At 44.0% G+C, this 20000-nt stretch overlaps 1 protein-coding gene across 1 annotated transcript in view; it reads right to left on the bottom strand.

Moving 5' to 3' along the window:
• The window catches only part of msrab (methionine sulfoxide reductase Ab), a gene marked incomplete at its 3' end in the record, with an annotated part of 43414 nt that overhangs the window by 9982 nt on the left and 13432 nt on the right, over nt 1–20000 (bottom strand). Inside the window, exon 3 of the mRNA XM_084311200.1 lies at nt 18671–18775. Within this exon, the coding sequence (XP_084167326.1) occupies nt 18671–18775 (105 nt within the window). The remainder of the gene's footprint in view (nt 1–18670; nt 18776–20000) is intronic.

A 20000-nucleotide genomic window follows, 5' to 3' on the forward strand; every position in this document is an offset into this window, starting at 1 on the left:
CACTCACTCCTTCCCTCACACATACTCTCTCGCTCACTGCAGAAGGGGGATGGGGGGGGGGGGGGGTAGAGGAGACAGAGAGCAGGAAAAATGGAAAGGACTGGGGAGGAAATGAGGAAAGGAAAAAGGAGGAGAGGGAGACGTGTGAACGGCGGAACAGGAGGGAAGGCTGAGAGAAGGAGCGCTGCGGGGAGGATGGGGGCCGGGAGTGGGACGGAGGTGTAGAAGGAAAGGGGTCCAAACGGACGTCTTTTAGGAGCACAGAGGAGGAGAGAATGAGGGGTAAAAGTGCAAATGGGAGGGAAGGGAGGGGTGGTGATGATGACTTAGGGAGGATGAGGGCAAGGGGAGCAGAAGAAGAGGGGGATGAGTGGAGGGTAAGGAAGAGGCTAGATAAGATGCTCTTATCCTCCAGACAGACTGAGAGCCCGGGGCTCCTCTGGGAGCAGTGGCTGGGGGGGGGGCGAGGTGGAGGGGACTGGCGGGGATGAGAGGGAGTGGAGATGAGGGTGGTGGGGGGGGGGGGGGGGGGCTCTTTACCAAGGAAGTATCCAACGAAACAACCAATGTACGATCTGCATGTGTGTGTGTGTGTGTGTGTCTGCGTTTGTGCTATAATGTGTCTGCATGCGTGGGCCAACAGAGACGACCATTAATATGCATAATGAACCTTCGCGCGTGCTGTTATTGAGTGTTTGTGTGCAGCAGCTACAGAGTGTGCGTGTGTGTGTGTGTTTATGTAAATGAGTATGGATGTACCTGAGTGTGTGAGAATGGGTGCATGAGGCCTGTGATTCCCCTCTAAATACATCAGGTCCAGTTTCCCAAGTCCCACACTGACACAGAACAGTACGTGTGTGTCTGTGTGCACGTGCATGAACATACAGTACTGAAGAGGTGTTGTGGCGTGTATATATATATATATATATATATATATATATATATATATATATATATATATATATATATATATATATATATATATATATATATATAGACAGAGGAAACTTATAATTTGTGTGCGTGTGGAGTGGGGGGGGGTTTATGCATCATCCCAGGGAAGCCAGCAGATTGAGACTAGTGTTGCTGAATATGGAAAGAGGGCACTAGGCAGAGGCTGCTGGGAGTTTCTGATTGGCTGCTAATGTTGCTATCCAGGCCAGGATTGGTGGAGCTGATGCAGCCCAACATCACGTTGTTGGGACTAAACCCTTTTGAACTGAGGCAAAGCAGAGGCAGAGATCTCAAAACACACACACAGACACACACACACAGACACACACACACACACCTACACACACACACACACACACACACACACACACACACACACACACACACACACACACACACACACACACACACACACACACACACACACACACACACACACACACACACACACACACACACACACACACACACACACACACACACACACACACACACACACACACACACACATTAAAGATGCACTGATCCACTTTACTTTTGTTCCAATACCGATTCCCATACTGATACTAGAGCACTTTCTTTCTTGAATAATAACAAATTATATTATTATTATTGTTATTATTACTATTATCTGTAAGGTTACATGAGGCTGTAATAAACAAACATCACTTTCAAAAACGCATTACATTTAAATGTATTCCAAAACAATTTATTTGAACTGTAGGTTAAGTAGCTTAAAATACAAACTGGTAGTAATAGGAGGGCTAATACTTGAGCAAAGTATTTTAGTAAGTAGATTTGTAAGTAGATTTGTATAGATGAATTCAAAAGAGATTAAAATAAATATCTACACAAATATCTAAAACTACAAAAAAAAAAAAACAATGTGTGTGGATGCTGCTTATAGATAACAGATAAAGTGCTATAGATTTTCCACAGTTTTAAGTAGAAAAAATAAATAGAATTATAATAATACATGCACAGAGATTTTAGAAAGGTGCAGAATAAAAGTATTGCTTTTCCCCAAAAGATTTCGACTAGGTCCAACATGAATGTTGAGTTAATCTCTGTCTGTCCAACTGGAAGTCTGCACGTTATGTATTTTTAACGATTTCTCAAACCGGAAGTCTGCACGTCATGTTACGATTCCTCACAACGCCACTGAGTGACTGAAACACTAGCTAGCTACACGTAGCTTACAAGGCATGTTGGTTTCAATGGTGTACTCCGTGTACTGATCAGTTGCTTGGTTGCTGAGAAAATAGCAAAAATAGCAACAATCTCTCAAAGTCTCAAACGCACCGCTCTGCTCCCGTTTTCAAAAAGAAAATGGCAGCTTGCTTGCTCATCAATTTACACTTTTCAACCTGAAGTTTAACCTAAAATATGTTCCTGACAACATTTTACGCAAGAAATAGGGTATATATTTGCAGGATCTTGATTCATATTTGATCTACAACACCTAGTTTGACAGTTTGATCTGAACTTAGTTCAATGGCTCTTATGGAGGTGTAGCACGACTGTTAAGTGTGGGGTGTGTTTGTACCCTGATCAGGTGTTCCCAGTGTGATGTGTAATGTCTAGTTGTAGTTCCCTGTCCTGGTCGCGTGTAGTCTTTTACCAACAGAGTTGCAGTTCCGCGTTCGGGTTCCGCGATCTGATTGGCCACTGATGTTTCTCTCTGCGCCAATCGCGTTACGCCTAGTTCTGCCTCTACTATCCTCGAGTTAACGTAATTTATACAAATGGAAGTATTGATTTCGCCGTAACGAATCATTAAAAAAATATACCGTTAACTGGAATATGTTAGTTTCTTACACATATGTTGGATTATGTAATTGGTTTGTCATGACAAACCAATAAAAAATCGCGAATTAACCGGCGGTTATCCTATAGCCCTAGTATGTACATTTTAACAAAGTGGAGCCGCAGGGGACTTCCATAGCATACGCTTTCAAATCCAGCTAGCGTTGATGCTATTCAATGCTATCATACCCAACTAACGTTATTTAGAATTGATTAACATAGCTACAACAACACAGTAACGTTATAATTACATGCATCATTGTTTACAATGAACGGTGTGGCTAATCGAAAGGACTGGACACGGACAAGTTAAACAGCAATCAATTAAAGGCGAAGCATCATTTTTACTTCCGGTCGGGGAGAAAAGTTAGTTTAGGTTCGTGTTAACGTTAGATAATGTACAAAATAAATGTATTTCTGGTGCTTTAGACGTCGCTCTTTTATTTTGAAACCCCCCGACCGGAAGTAAAAATGATGCTTGTCACAGCGAAATGCTCTTTGATATATACTTTTTTTTTTCTCTACACTCTTAGTAAATTGGGAGCTCAAGCTCTAGGTTAGGTTAGGTTCTAGGTTAGGTTAAGGTCTGTGGATGCACCGGAAGCTTAGTAACGATTACCTGCGGTTCTCTAGATGTGGGAAGAAGAGAAGGGAACCTAGGATGGGAATGGGGAGGGGATTATTTTGGGGGTTACTTACACCATATGCGGTCCGGGAAAGGTCTGTATTTTCTGTTGTTATTGTTGTTTTTGCAGATGTTGTGGTTACACATACATATGTTTATATTTACTTATTTGTTATTTGTTTTTTATCACTTTGTGGAGTCTACAATACCCCTGTAGAGGGGGCCTGTATATGGGACAATCAGACCACTCAAATCTTGAACTAAATCATGACTTCATCTAATAATGGGAGGGACAACTCTGTTAGACTGATCACGTGGAATGTCAAATCTATGAACGGGCCAGTCGAACGTTCAAGGGTTTTTGCTCACCTAAGAAACCTGAAGGCAGATATCATGTTTTTGCAAGAAACTCATTTATTGAAAGCAGATCAAATTAGACTACACAAGCCTTGGATCAGCCAGGTATTTCACTCCAATTTTAATATTCGGGCAAGAGATGTTGCGATACTGGTAAACAAAAAAGTTCAATTCACATCCTCTAACGTTATCTCTGACCCGGATGGCAGATATATAATAGTAACGGGCACTCTATTCTAAACCCCAGTGCTCTTAGTCAATATTTATGCTCCCAACTGGGATGATGTTGGTTTTATGAACAAGATCCTCTCCTCCCTCCCAAACTTAAACACACACCAACTTATTTTGGGGGGAGATTTGAACTGTGTTGTGGACCCGGTTTTGGATCGCTCTTCTCTAAGACCCTCAACACTCTCTAAAATGTCCAGGTCCTTATCAGCCTTTATGATGGAAAATGGATGTGTGGACCCATGGAGATCTGCTAACCCACTATTAAAAGCATTCTCTTTTTTTTCACATGTACACCACTTTTTTTTTTTTTTTTTTTGATAAAACCCTGTTAGACTCTGTCCGCTCAGTTGACTATTTAGCCATTGTATTTTCGGACCATGCGCCTATACAAATGGACATCTCCTTTACTCTGAATAGAAAAGATTGCCCTCCCTGGAGATTCGATACCTTGCTACTTTCCGACAAGGGGTTCTGCGACAAAATTTCAAAGTCAATTGATGACTTCTTACTCATCAATAGATCGGATTCAATATCTCACTCACTGTTGTGGGAGACTTTAAAAGTGGTTCTGCGTGGTGAAATTATTTCCCATGTAGCCCATGCGAACAAAACCCAGAGAAAGCGGTTGCAAGACCTTACAGATTCTATTCTCCAGCTTGATGGTGAGTACGCCGCAGACCCGTCACCTGAATTATATAAAAAGAAGCTTGATTTGCAGTCTAAATTCGATCTATTATCCACAAAGAAAGCTGAAGGTCTGCTGCTCCACTCCCGCGGCCTGTCGTATGAATATGGAGACAAGAACAGTCGGCTGCTTGCACAGCAGCTCAAGCGCAGAGCAACCTCCAGGCTGATCCCACAGATAAGGGATCGCTCTAATAACATGGTCTCCAAACCCCAAGACATTAACAAGGCCTTTGAAGTGTTTTACTCCACTCTCTACACATCCAAACCCCCTCCCGACAGAATATCTATGGATACTTTTTTAAATGACATAGAATTCCCGTCTATAGACCCGGAGTTGGCTAAGGATTTAGACAGACCATTGAACATTGAGGAGATCAAGGAGGCTATCAATGCTATGCAGAGTGGCAAGGCACCGGGTCCAGATGGCTATGAGGCAGGTTTTTATAAAAAGTTTTGTGACAAACTCACCCCGCTTCTGATGGAAATGTTTAACGAGTCCCTGAAAAATGGGACACTGCCACATACACTCACCCAAGCAACCATTTCCCTCCTACTTAAAAAGGACAAAGACCCCACAGATTGTGGATCATATTGCCCAATTTAGCTGATTAACAACGATGGAAAGGTCATTGCCAAGGTGATGGCTAGGCGTCTGGAGAACATCTTACCTCTGATTATTTCTGAAGACCAGACTGGCTTCATTAAGGGTCGCCACTCCTTTTCTAACATTCTCTTGAATATTATACACACTTCAGGTCCTTCTCTCCCTCCTGAGGTAATTATATCTCTGGACGCGGAGAAGGCCTTTGACCGCGTGGAGTGGGAATACTTGTTCACGACTCTGCAGAAATTTGGGTTCGGGGACACATTTATTTCATGGGTCCGCTACTCTACTCCGCCCCCTTGGCCTGTGTTACTACCAACTCTACCACTCTCCAGAGGGACATGCCAGGGTTGTCCTTTGTCTCCGTTATTGTTTGGCGTCGCCGCTGAACCTCTATCCATTGCACTCAAGTCCTCGCCCCACTTCCGTGGTATCACCCGTCACGGAGTCGAACACAGGGTCTCCCTTTACGCTGACGACCTTCTGCTCTATTTGACGCATCCTATTACCTCCATCCCTCACATAAAATCTATGTTGAGACAGTTTGGCTCTTTCTCAGGCTATAAGCTGAATTTTCATAAAAGTGAATGTTTCCCCATTAACAACTCAGCCTTACAAATGACACAATCTTCAATTCCCTTTCGTCTGTCACAATCAGGCTTTAAATATCTGGGCATAAAGATCACCCACACCTTAAACTCTATTTTTGAAGCTAACTTCCCCCCATTAATCACTAACATGAAAGCTGACTTTCAACGTTGGAGCAGCCTGCTCCTCTCACTCTCTGGTAAAGTACAATGTGTTAAAATGAATATCCTGCCCAAATTCCTGTATGTCTTTCAATGTCTCCCTCTATTTCTACCCAAATCCTTTTTTCTCACAATAGACCAATCAATATCTGCCTTTATCTGGGGGGGGAAAGATCCCTAGAATAGGCAAAGCCATCCTACAAGGACCTAGGGGGTCAGGTGGACTTGCGCTCCCTAATTTCATGCACTATTACTGGTCTGCCAACATCCATAAAATTATTCTTTGGTTAAAAGCCCCAGAAACTGACTGGTGTAGCTTAGAAGCGCAATTGTGCCGCTCATCCTCCCTGGCAGCTCTGGTCTACTCTTCTTTCCCTCTCTCTCCTTCCCGGCACTCCTCAAACCCTGTTGTTCTGTCCACTTTAAAGATTTGGATACAGTTTCGTCGCCACTTTAAACTCTGTTCAGCATCAGTCTTGGGGCCTATTAGTAATAACCACCTGTTTGTTCCCTCCACTCTGGACTCGTCTTTTACACGCTGGAACAGACTCGGAATAAATAGTTTCAAGGTTCTATATGACGGTGACACTTTCTCCAGTTTTAGCTCCTTGTGTCTCCAATTTGGTCTTCCACGCTCCGATCTATTTCGTTATCTTCAGATACGTCATTCTCACCAAGTCCACATGGCTTTTTCACAAACAGTTAGAGCTATGTTTGAAGTCTCACGGTGTTCCATTAGACAGACCAATTGAACACCACAGATACCACAAATTCTTCTACGCAAGAGAGACATCGAGAGGTTTTGTTTCAGAATTTTATCATCAATTACTAACGTCCTCGTATGAAACCCTCCAACTTGACTCTGTCTGGAGGAGGGATATACCAGACCTGGAAAATGACTTTGATTGGCAAGGAGCCTGGGTAAATGTCCGACTTACATCAAGGAACCCGGATCATCAACAAATCAATCTTAACTATATTCACAGGACATACTTGACTCCTATAAGACTGTGCCGAATGGGGCTTAAACAAGATTCCAAATGCACCCAGTGTGCAAATGGGGACGAAGGGACATTTATGCACATGTATTGGGACTGCTCACCAGTTAAGGCATTCTGGAAAGATGTGACCCAACAAATATCAAAACTCGTATCTTGGAATATACCTGTACACCCCTCGGTATTATTATTGAATGATGTTTTTGAGTTTGCAGTGAATCCACAGCTAAAGAGATTGGTTTTATCGGGTAACACAGTAGCCAAAAAGCTGATCGCATCACGCTGGTTTCAACCGGAAAAAATGTGCCGTAAAGTTTGGTTTCTTACATATCTCGATGTAATTTACCATGAAATATCTACAGCAAGAATTCTGGGTCTCAATGAATCCAAAATGTCAATGTGGTTAGAAGTGGTGGAGAGAATAAAAGCTAGCTTATAATGGTAGTGTCTGGTTAGGTGCGAGGGATAGTGGAGGTACTTCTCAAGGTGGGGTCCGGGAGGGGGGGGTTCGAGCTGAGCATATGTGTGTAGTTTTTTTTTTAGATAACAGGTATTAGGGGTATATCTTATATAAGACAACTAACTAAAATGTGATCTCATTGGATGTGCCCTGACAATTAATGCTTGTATATCTTATCGTGTGTTGTCATGTTTGTTTATATGTTTGTTTAAAAAATAATAAAAAAATAAAATACAAAAAAAGATACGTAATTTTGTACGTGCACAATTTGACTCATTTCCTAGCCCCCCTCAACAATCAAATTGGGAGAGACTCTTGGGTCTATCACCAAACCAAAAAGGGCTTATATCTTAAATTTATCAAAATACTATGTGCTTGACCAAAGACAAAAGCGCTAAGACGAGGTCCAGGTGGGAGGAGGAGCTGGGGGTGGAACTGACAGAGTGGTGGGGGGAGCACTGGATAGGGTGAATTCCTCCTCCACTTGTGCCAGACTCAGCCTAATACAACTAAAGGTGGTACACAGAGTACACTACAGCAAAGCAAGACTAGCTGAAATCTACCCAGACTCCAATCCCAATTGTGACCGCTGTAATAGTCCACAAGCTGATCTCTCTCACATGTTTTGGTCCTGCCCGGGGCTTAGACCATTATGGTCCTCGATATTCAATGTGCTCTCGATAGTACTAGATACCACAATACAGCCCTGTCCACTGTTGGCCATTTTCGGGGTACCGGCTGAGCCTCTCCCTATTAAGCCAAACGATACTGACATGTTGGCTTTTGCCACGCTCTTGGCCAGACGGAGAATACCTGTGTGCCTCATCCGTAGCTAACAGTGTATGCACTACCACAGGACCTAGCATGTCCTCCATGCTCTGTAAATAACTTATGTACAAATACCGATATGTCCTACTATGTTACTGTTTATTGCACAATGTTGTTTTATTGGATTCTATTATATGTTGTTACTACTGTATTGCACATTGTTGCGGGCAAGACCACCCGCATTTCATTGTATACTTGTATGCCATGACAAATAAAACTCTTGACTTGACTTGACTTGAATACTCCTAGCCTGGAAATTGTCTACACCTCCCCCCTTCTCCGCCTGGCTAAAATATATGGTCTCGTTTCTAAAACTAGAGAAGATTAACACTATGATCGCCAGGGACGAGTTAAGACGTCATTCCCAGTGCTCCAGTAGCACACCATGTTACCGCGCTGCGTCGCGGGACTCCGTGCTGCGTCACGGATCTGGTTGACTCCGAGTTCGATTCCCGGACTCGCCGTCATTTGCCGAATGTCTCCCCCTGCTCTCTCTCCCGTTTCACCCTGCAACTGTCGGTCATGCTTGACCAGGAAAGCGATAAACGCTAAAAAAAAAAGTAAAAAAAAAAGAAAAAAAAAGAGACGTCATTCCTAGCCATGCTCATTCTGCCGAAGACGCCGTAACTCGTCTTTGATGTCAATATTTCAAAAATCTGTGACCGAAATCATATTTCCCCTCCGGAGCCCTGAGACACACTGCAAAGCTCCACTCAACTCTCTAGCGGTTCAAGAGCGCCATCTGGTGGCCGATCGGCAGATCGCCAACCGGAAATGAGCCTTTGAACTGGTAGTGCTCATCCATATGTGGTCCGGGCACTCGCTATCGTTAGAGAGACTCCGTATTGACACAGTGAACATCGATCGGTGCAAATAACTCGAAAAAACAACATGATTTGGACGTATATACTATTATACAACCTGGAAATGGATCGGGCATTTCTCCATCCCATAATAGAAAAAAATCTGTTCCACGCTCATCTGCCAGCGGCGCGAGGAAGCCACGGTAAGATTCAGCGTTATATTCTAACGTGTTCCATATAAACTGCTATGCTTCGCCTTCTGCTTGTGTGTCCGGTTAATTGATTGCTGTTTAACTTGTCCGTGTCCAGTCCTTTCGATTAGCCCCACCGTTCATTGTAAACAATGATGCATGTAATTATATTAACGTTACTGTGTTGTTGTACAGTAGCTATGATAATAAATTCTGAATGGCATTAACGCTAGTTGGGTATGATAGTATTGAATAGCATCAACGCTAGCTGGATTTGAAGGCGTATGCTATGGAAGTCCCCTGCGGCTCCACTTTGTTGAAATGTACATACTATGCTAGGATAACCACCGGTTAATTCACGATTTTTTATTGGTTTGTCATGACAAACCAATTACATAATCCAACATATGTGTAAGAAACTAACATATTCCAGTTAACGGTATATTTTTTTAATGATTCGTTACGGCAAAATCAATACTTCCATTTGTATAAATTACGTTAACTCGAGGATAGTAGAGGCAGAACTAGGCGTAACGCGATTGGCGCAGAGAGAAACGTTAGTGGCCAATCAGATCGCGGAACCCGAACGCGGAACTGCAACTCTGTTGGTAAAAGACTACACGCGTCCTGGTCTTGTAGTTCCTTATCGTTTCCCTCCCAGGTGTATCCATTTGTAATCAGCCCAGGTGTGTCTTGTCTCGTCATCCCCTCGTGTATAACTGTTCTGTTCTCCCCTGTGTGAGATGCTGATCCTGTTTGTACAGTCCTGTGTTTTGTTTGTCGTTATTTTATGTTATTCCTTTTGGTTACAAACCCATGGTAAATATAATTAAATATATTTTTTGGTTACTTTGGCTACCGTTTCCTAATTATGTTACATTGACAAGACGACGAGCACTCTTTCATGACACTAGTCACCACGATCTAGTGGATGAACATTATCTATAGCAGGGGTTCCCAAAGTTTTCAGGCCGTGACCCCCGAAATAACGGTGTCAGAGAGCCGCGACCCCCACTATTATAGGAGTTTAAAAGAAATGTCAAAAAAAATATTATAATTTCTTTAAAAAATACTTTTTTTATGGAAATGTATGGTTGAAACATGCAAACGTTCAAACGCACACACACTAATAAGCATTGGAGGCTTTTAACCAGGGCCGGACTGGGGAAATCATTCAGGCCAGGAAATATAGTGCGAAATATAGCCCCAGTCAGGCCACTTTTTAAGCGGGGGTCTGGGGGTCCCCCACCAGGAAATGTTTTGTTACAAAGACTTAATTTCCTGCATTCTGGTGCAGGAATTTTTTTATTTGTACCCTTTAAATGCCAGTGTTTGTGATGGCATCACAAATTATTGTTAAAAAACAGGCTAGCTGTATGATTAGCAACAACACTGCCCTGATCATAACACCACATATTAATTTTATAATTCTAACCCTTTAAATGCCAGTGTGTGTGATGGCATATATTTGCAATATATCAAATGCAAAGTAAATTTTTCTGGGTGGGATTATTACAGGCTAGCATGTGTCAATGATTAGCAACAACACTGATTTTGATGGATTTTTTGTTTGTAAGGGTCCCGCCTCCACCAATCACATGCGGCTCCATTTGTGTGTGTGTGTGTGTGAGCAAGAGAGAGAGAGAGAGATAGTTCTCCAACTTGCAGTGGTCTCCTGGTTGTTCCCCACATAGGTTATCTAACTATTGCGCCGCTGCAACTAGAAACACTGGCCTGGCCTGCTTCTAAGCTCAGTGGCCTGACTGCATACAAAGAAAATATATATTATTATTATTATTATTATTATTATTATTATTATTATTATTATTATTATTATTATTATTATTATTATTATTATTATTATTATTATTTTTTTTTTTTTTTTTTTTTTTTTTTTGGAAATTATCTGGCGACCCCCCCCCCCCCCCCCCGCGGCGGCTCGCGAGCCCCCACTTTGGGAACCACTGATCTATAGCACTGTTGAAATTACATTTGAGCCTAAACAGAACACATCAATTAGGTCTATTATGCTAACGACAACAACTGAAAGAGGAAACAACACCAGTTGCTTGTTTAAAGTACAAGACAATGTGGTGAGAAATGACCAGATTAGCAGAATAAGTGAGCAGGGGCTTTAAAAATCTCACCTAAGAAACATTGGCAGGTTCCTCTTGAGGAAAATCTGCATTTCTGCTCTCTCAGCTGTCAGTCGATTCCTCTTTCCATCCACAATGTTGGCTGCGGTGCTAAACAGTCTTTCACTTCCAACACTGGTGGAGGGTGCAGAGGAACTTTAACACAATGGCAGCAAGAAGGACAAGAAAACGAACACGGGTTGTTTCCCCCGGTACCGTAAATGACTGTCAGAGCAAGGGGTTGTTGTTAAATATTTTAAATAGGTTTGCATTTGGACAACAGCACTTGCGTCGGTTCTCCCTGCTCCGGGTTGGTCTTGCGCCTCCAGCATGTCACGGTACAGACTCATCAAGGTGCTCTTATTGCTTCTGCTCAGCTTGGGCCAGTCGCCTCCACACGTGGGCACCTCTTCTGCTGGCTCTGTTGCACAGTGATGCTGATTCTTCAGTAGATGACCCCGTGCAGTGTCTCCTCCATCTTCTACAATCTGTCGTGTCAGGGCAGCCTCGGCATGTAGTGACTGCACCTCTAAAGTATTTAACACACACACAAAATTGGTTGAGTACAACTATAGTGTTGACATTCCAGCACCAGCCAGTCATATGTGAAAACAAACATGTTCAAACTAAAATTGGAACTAAAAACTAAACGTTCTTTCTCTCTCACACACACACACTCACTCACTCACTCACTCACTCACTCACTCACTCACTCACTCACTCACTCACTCACTCACTCACTCACTCACTCACTCACTCACTCACTCACTCACTCACTCACTCACTCACTCACTCACTCACTCACTCACTCACTCACTCACTCACTCACTCACTCACACACACACACACACACACACACACACACACACACACACACTCACACACACACACACACACACACACACACACACACACACACACACACACACACACACACACACACACACACACACACACAGACGTATCCAAACTGATTTTGCATTTTTAGGCTCGAATTCAACATGTAGTTTTGGTTGTGCAACATTTCACATTTACCATTTAAAACACAGCCAACATTAGGGCATTAATAAAGCACTTGTACATGCTGTCTTACCTGTCTTTGTGTCGCGGGTCCAGTAAAGTGGCAGCCGAGTCAAGGGGATCACCTTCGATGCTGCTAAATTGTCTGTCGGCCATTTTCATTGTCTTGATTCCATCCGGGAGCATTGTTGTCCTGAGACGTCTTAAGGCGGTGATGGCTGAGCTGGTACTCCTATAGTGTCAGCTCCTCAAATGGTTCCAGGACTGTCATTGTTTTCTTCCAACAACGGCCACTCGTTCAGTGACAGCGTTGCAGGTTGCAGTTCGCGGCACAGGTGCAGAGGGCTCGCTTCTGTTCAAGAAGGCTTTGGATTGGTCTGAACGTCTTGATGTAGCTGTTTTATGAGACTGTGAGAGTTGAGACTGTGAGAGTTGAGACTGTGAGAGTTGAGACTGTGAGAGTTGAGACTGTGAGAGCTGAGACTGTGTGAGCTGAGACTGTGTGAGCTGAGACTGTGAGAGTTGAGACTGTGTGAGCTGAGACTGTGAGAGTTGAGACTGTGAGAGTTGAGACTGTGAGAGTTGAGACTGTGAGAGTTGAGACTGTGTGAGTTGAGACTGTGAGAGTTGAGACTGTGTGAGCTGAGACTGTGAGAGTTGAGCTGTGTGAGTTGAGACTGTGAGAGTTGAGACTGTGTGAGCTGAGACTGTGAGAGTTGAGACTGTGAGAGTTGAGACTGTGAGAGTTGAGACTGTGAGAGTTGAGACTGTGAGAGTTGAGACTGTGTGAGTTGAGACTGTGAGAGTTGAGACTGTGAGAGTTGAGACTGTGAGAGTTGAGACTGTGAGAGTTGAGACTGTGTGAGCTGAGACTGTGAGAGTTGAGCTGTGTGAGTTGAGACTGTGAGAGTTGAGACTGTGAGAGTTGAGACTGTGAGAGTTGAGACTGTGAGAGTTGAGACTGTGAGAGTTGAGACTGTGAGAGTTGAGACTGTGAGAGTTGAGACTGTGTGAGCTGAGACTGTGAGAGTTGAGCTGTGTGAGCTGAGACTGTGAGAGTTGAGACTGTGAGAGTTGAGACTGTGTGAGCTGAGACTGTGAGAGTTGAGACTGTGTGAGCTGAGACTGTGAGAGTTGAGACTGTGAGAGTTGAGACTGTGAGAGTTGAGCTGTGAGAGTTGAGACTGTGTGAGTTGAGCTGTGTGAGCTGAGACTGTGAGAGTTGAGCTGTGTGAGCTGAGACTGTGTGAGCTCAGACTGTGAGAGTTGAGCTGTGTGAGCTGAGACTGTGTGAGCTGAGACTGTGAGAGTTGCAAATGTTTCAAATGGTGTCGCTAAATGTTTCAAATGGTCCTCGCTCCACGATGGTGGAACACACTTCCCACTCCAGTCAGAACAGCCAAAACCCACCCAATTATCCAGTTGACTAAAAAACGCATTTCTTCAATGAGTATCTGAAATCAAATAAAAGAAATACTAACCTTCGTACTGTCTTGTACTATTATACACTTTGCTACTTTGTAATCTACTTTGTCTAACTGCTACCTACTATACTACTATGTCTATATTACCTACTATGCTAATATGTCTGTACTACTATGCACTCAAGACCGTAGCACTCAGGTTTGACACTGTTTGATGAACAATCTTACTTTTATATAACGCTTTTATCCAACGCTCTTTACAACTTATGCCTCACATTCACCTATTCACTCACACATTGACACACCGACGGTGGAGGAAACCATGCAAGGTGCCAACCTGCTCATCGGGAGCAGTTAGGAGGTTAAGTGTCTTGCTAAAGGACACTTCGACACGCTGCCGGGAGGAGCGGGAATCGAACCCGGGAACCATCCGATTACCAGACGACCTGCTCTACCTCCCACTGTCACCCCCATAGCTGCCAGAGTTGGACCCTTCCTGCTGACAGAACTTGTAAATCTCTTTGGATAAAAGCGTCAGCTAAATTACTAAATGTAAATGTAATGTGTTGCGAAGGAAGCCAATGTATGCACTAAACAGCCCAAGCTAGTGGCAGCCATATCCTCCATCGCTTTCTTGATGTTACTCGCATTCTCTCGCAGAATCACGTGTACTTATGCCAGCGGGATCTTCCAGTCATCTAGCATCTCTTTAACAGGTTCAGCGACAGAGGTCGCTATGGGCGTTGGGCCGGTGTGTGCCAGCGCTCTGTTCAATGGGGATAAATTCCGGTGTTTGCAGTGCTAAACCTATATTAAATATTATAGCGTGTTTATTATAGTGAGTTTCTTCCGGTCAACATGCAAAAAACAGATACTTTTTTCATCCATACATTTCCGTTTTATACCGTGGTGAATATGAGTATAGTTTTAGAGTGATCCTGTGTAATCCCAGGAAACTCCGGCAAACAGCGCTTTACTGCATTTCATTATAAATAGTGCCATTTCTCGCCTGGATCAATAATCATTTTGAAATCAACGTTAGATTATCGGTATTATGTTTCATCATGCATGCACGAAAGGGTGGCGGGGGGCGGGGGGTTTCTATGCTTAGAGCGCCACCAACGGCATACATTACACAGTACATTACAGACACACGCTGCGATCGCGGGGAAAAAATCTTTTTTTTTTTTAAATTGGGATGGGAGAAAAATTTTAAATGGGGAGAAAAAGTGGATAAAAAAAGATGTGTGATATTATACGCTGCAGCACAACTTCTACCCCTTGGAATCAAATATCTCCAAACTAAGGACATCCCTAATCACAAACGGTCCACTTCCTCAGCACAAGCTCCGTCTAACTTGTAGAATTCTAGAACTGTTTAATAGCTAATTATGTGCTAAAACGTTTTGGCTATGGGCTTAAAATTGTGTTATTACATATTTAGACTTATACTTACTCTATTAAATATAGAAAGTATATAAATCAGAGAGTGATTGTATGGAATCTGGATTGAAATGTGGATTGTGACGTCAGGCCAATATCTGATCTGGTGAATTACGTCAGTATCAGAACCCAATACCGATATTGGATCGGTCCCAACTCTAACACACACACACACACACACACACACACACACACACACACACACACACACACACACACACACACAGAATGTGCATCTGTCTGTGACATTTCAACACATACCTATACACATAAATTAAGAACAGCTATGTGTGTGCGTATGTTTGTGTGTGTGTGTGCATGAGCATAGAAAGGGAACGCACAATGTGTCTAGCCATGTGTCCATAAAAGCTGGGCACTCGTGTGAATCTGAATCTGTGCAGTTAAAAATAAATAAATCACAGTGAATCTCCTTAATTTTCTCCATTCTCTTTTAAGCCAGGCTCCTAAGTGGACAGAATAGGGCTTAAGCACGCGTGAAGGGACAGCCAGCGGGCCTGCTTCCACCACGCCAATCAGAGGAGATCGTGCTGCACGTGAACTCCGACTCAGAGTCGGAGACGAGGGAAGCGGCGGGAATCACATTTAAGTCACACAAATGAATAACGCTACCAGGAGAAAAGGAAATGTGGAGGGGGAAATTACATCTGGGGGAAATAAGCTCTGTCCCGTGGTTATTTCTGACTACGTCAAGTGTACTTGTATGTTGAATATAAAAGCATAGCACTAGACAAGCCTACAACCGCACTGCATGCTGTTAATAAAACATGAGAGGAGATGAGGCGAGTGAGTCAGGGAACGTGCATGAATAGCGCTCCGGCCGCGGTGCAGCAGCCCTGTGGCATGTGGGCTAGTGTCTGCCCTCGTCCTTGCCCCGAGTACAGGGTCTTTACTGGCATGCCCTCGTCCTTGCCCTGAGTACAGGGTATTACCGGCATGCCCTCGTCCTTGCCCTGAGTACAGGGTGTTACCGGCATGCCCTCGTCCTTGCCCTGAGTACAGGGTGTTACCGGCATGCCCTCGTCCTTGCCCTGAGTACAGGGTGTTACCGGCATGCCCTCGTCCTTGCCCTGAGTACAGGGTGTTACCGGCATGCCCTCGTCCTTGCCCTGAGTACAGGGTGTTACCGGCATGCCCTCGTCCTTGCCCTGAGTACAGGGTGTTACCGGCATGCCCTCGTCCTTGCCCTGAGTACAGGGTGTTACCGGCATGCCCTCGTCCTTGCCCTGAGTACAGGGTGTTACTGGCATGCCCTCGTCCTTGCCCTGAGTACAGGGTGTTACCGGCATGCCCTCGTCCTTGCCCTGAGTACAGGGTGTTACCGGCATGCCCTCGTCCTTGCCCTGAGTACAGGGTGTTACCGGCATGCCCTCGTCCTTGCCCTGAGTACAGGGTGTTACCGGCATGCCCTCGTCCTTGCCCTGAGTACAGGGTGTTTACTGGCATGCCCTCGTCCTTGCCCTGAGTACAGGGTGTTACTGGCATGCCCTCGTCCTTGCCCTGAGTACAAGGTCTTTACTGGCATGCCCTCGTCCTTGCCCTGAGTACAAGGTCTTTACTGGCATGCCCTCGTCCTTGCCCTGAGTACAAGGTCTTTACTGGCATGCCCTCGTCCTTGCCCTGAGTACAAGGTCTTTACTGGCATGCCCTCGTCCTTTCCCTGAGTACAGGGTCTTTACTGGCATGCCCTCGTCCTTGCCCTGAGTACAAGGTCTTTACTGGCATGCCGTTGTCTACAGTGAATAACAGGAAAAGATGGTTAAGATGACATGGTCCAAGGATGAATCTCAACCAACTGTCCATCAACCTCATCTGCACTTATTTGATGGAAATACCATCGGTACCATGGTTTAAATAGGATAATAACATGGTTTTAATGTAATTTAAGTACAAAAGAGGTACCACAGCAATAAGTGAGTTACACCATGGTGAAATTACCATCAAAGTACCCTGATGCTTTTTTTCTTTCTTTCTTTTCTTTTTTGAATTTTTTTTACATACTTTTCAAGGCCAGAAAATGTTGCAAATCATGTTCTATACTTTCCAGGCCAGTGGAGGAATCCATATAAAACACATAAAGCTGGATAGCAGTGGTCGCAGCACAGACACGGGTGACAGATAGTATTGAGGTCACACACCAGTGAGCGTATGAGAGAGTGAGCATGACTGATGTAACAGAGATGACGTGACTGGGGTAGGCAACTTTGTATATGTGTGTGAGAGCATGCGCGCATGCATGCCTGCCTGTGTGTGTGTGTGTGTGTGTGTGTGTGTATGTGTACAGTATGTGTATGCGTGTGCTAGCCTAGTTTGAAAGCTGAAGGCTGGGCGTATGAATATTTGCACCAACTCCTCCTAATTCACCATTCTCTCCATCTCACTGTCCCCACACTGCTCTCTCTCTCTCTCCCCATCTCTTTCTCCATTTATCTCTCTCTCTCTTTCTCTTTCTCTCTACCCCCCCCCCAGTCACATTTGGGTCTGTTTTCATACATTTCTATCATTTAGATTAAATAGTGTAATAGACTGGATGTACAGGAAATTGGTGGGCTTTGTTGAAATACTTAATCGTTGGCTGATTCTCTCTCTCTCTCTCTCTCTCTCTCTCTCTCTCTCTCTCTCTCTCTCTCTCTCTCTCTCTCTCATCCCATCCCTGGTCTCTAATGCTCTTACATCACTCCTTCCAGTGAGCGGAGGAGATAAAGACTGAGGGACCACGAGAGATGGAGAGAGTGGGGGATGGGGACCTTCGTCAGTGGTGGGTGGTGAGGGTTCAATTGAGAGAAGGATGGAGGAGGGGTTGACGGAGAGATGCAATGGTTTCCCAGGGACTCCAGAATCCTGTGCACATATTCCGACACAAGGTGGTTCTGGATTGGGTCTTGGACACGTACCATGCTGGTGTTGTGTGTCTCTCCATGGATGGGTAGATCTCAGACACATTAACACTGTCTGGCATTGGCTTACACCCATGGGACCTCCCCCACCACAACACACGCACACACACATGTGCTTGCACACATACATGGGCGCATGCACACACACGCACACACACAGGCACACACACAGACACACACACAGACACACACACACGTCTGGGCATCATCCTTCTGCTCTAATACACCCTGTGTCCCTTGGGATGGGTCTTGTTGAGGAGCATTTTTCTTTTTTGTTTGTGTGTGTATGAGTGTATGAGTGTATGAGTGTATGTGTGTGTGTGTGTGTGCGTGTGTGTGTGTGTGTGTGTGTGTGTGTGTGTGTGTGTGTGTGTGTGTGTGTGTGTGTGTGTGTGTGTGTGTGTGTGTGTGTGTGTGTGTGTGTGTGTGTGGTGCTATACCTTGTGTAGGGTTGTGGTTCTCCCAGAAGAGAGTGAGGAGTTCCTCCAGGCTGATGTCTTTAGGAGAAAACAGCACCCTGACCACCTCAGTGTGTCCTGTCAGACCTATAATGTACACACACACACACACACACACACACACACACACACACACACAAAACTTACATTAGTTACACAAATCATGGTACATTAGTTAGTAAGAATGCTCTGCTATTAACACTTTCAGTGCCAGCAGGGGGCGCACGATTTAGTGCTTGAATGCCCACATCCACTCCAATGTTAACGTTAATATCGCCTAATCTATGTTTTAAATTATGGCTATGTGTCTAATCTGCCCGTCGCATTATCAATGACCCATTTCCAGTCAACATTGTCGAAGCAGATTGTTTTTTTATCGGTTAATTTCCGTTTGATAGCATTTTGAAAAGCACTCGGTTTCACGGAAAAAAGAAGACATTCTATGATAATCGCCCTTTACTGGAATATTCTAGAACGTTGTCATTTTGCGGCCTATTTATAAATCGTTTTCAAATAAACGCTAGATTATCGATAGTATATGTGTACGTGTGCACGCTAGTGCCGCGCGCTGAAAATCGATTCTCTCAGTTCCTGATCACTCTTAGAGTCAAACAGCCATATCACATAATCACATAAAAGCTTATATCTCCGTGAAAACGGGTCTGATTATCCTATGACTGGTAACATAGATTCCTTACCTGAGATCAGATGGTATCCAAATGGATTATTCCAATTCCTGATCGCCATTCGAAAAAATCGATCCTTTTATTGATCCCACGAATATACTGTAAAAACACATAATCCCTGCTGCTCTGAGGCTCCAGAGTGGAGCTGATCGACCCCGGCTGCGTGAGTGAGAAGAAAAATGTGGAGTCAGTTTTTTTTTTCTCATTCATTTTCATTGAATCCCATCCAAAAGGGTGAATTACCATCTGGGAGACGATAGGGGGCGCTTTTTCACATCTGAGCGCCTGGAGTGGCTGATTTTCCAACGGTAGACTTGGTTGATGAAATATGATTTCAGATCTCTAATAAAAAAATAAAACAAGAAAATACGAGAATTCTCGTGAATGGGCATTCAACCCATACGGGGGTTTACCCCCCGTAAACCAGAGAAAGCTCGGGTTGGGCAATCAAAGTGTTAAGCTGCAGAATCTCTTACTCTCTCTTGACTATTGCTAGAATAATTGAAAATATGCCTGTGTGTGGAGTTAATAATCCAAATGCATAAGAGTAAAAAACATATGTAATAAGAGAATTCCTATGTGAGATGATGAAGAATATAAGATGTAGCCTGACAGAATGTGTGTGT

The sequence above is a fragment of the Notolepis coatsorum genome (genome assembly GCF_963971535.1).
Source record: "Notolepis coatsorum genome assembly, chromosome: 3".
In the NCBI taxonomy this organism is placed as follows: domain Eukaryota; kingdom Metazoa; phylum Chordata; class Actinopteri; order Aulopiformes; family Paralepididae; genus Notolepis; species Notolepis coatsorum.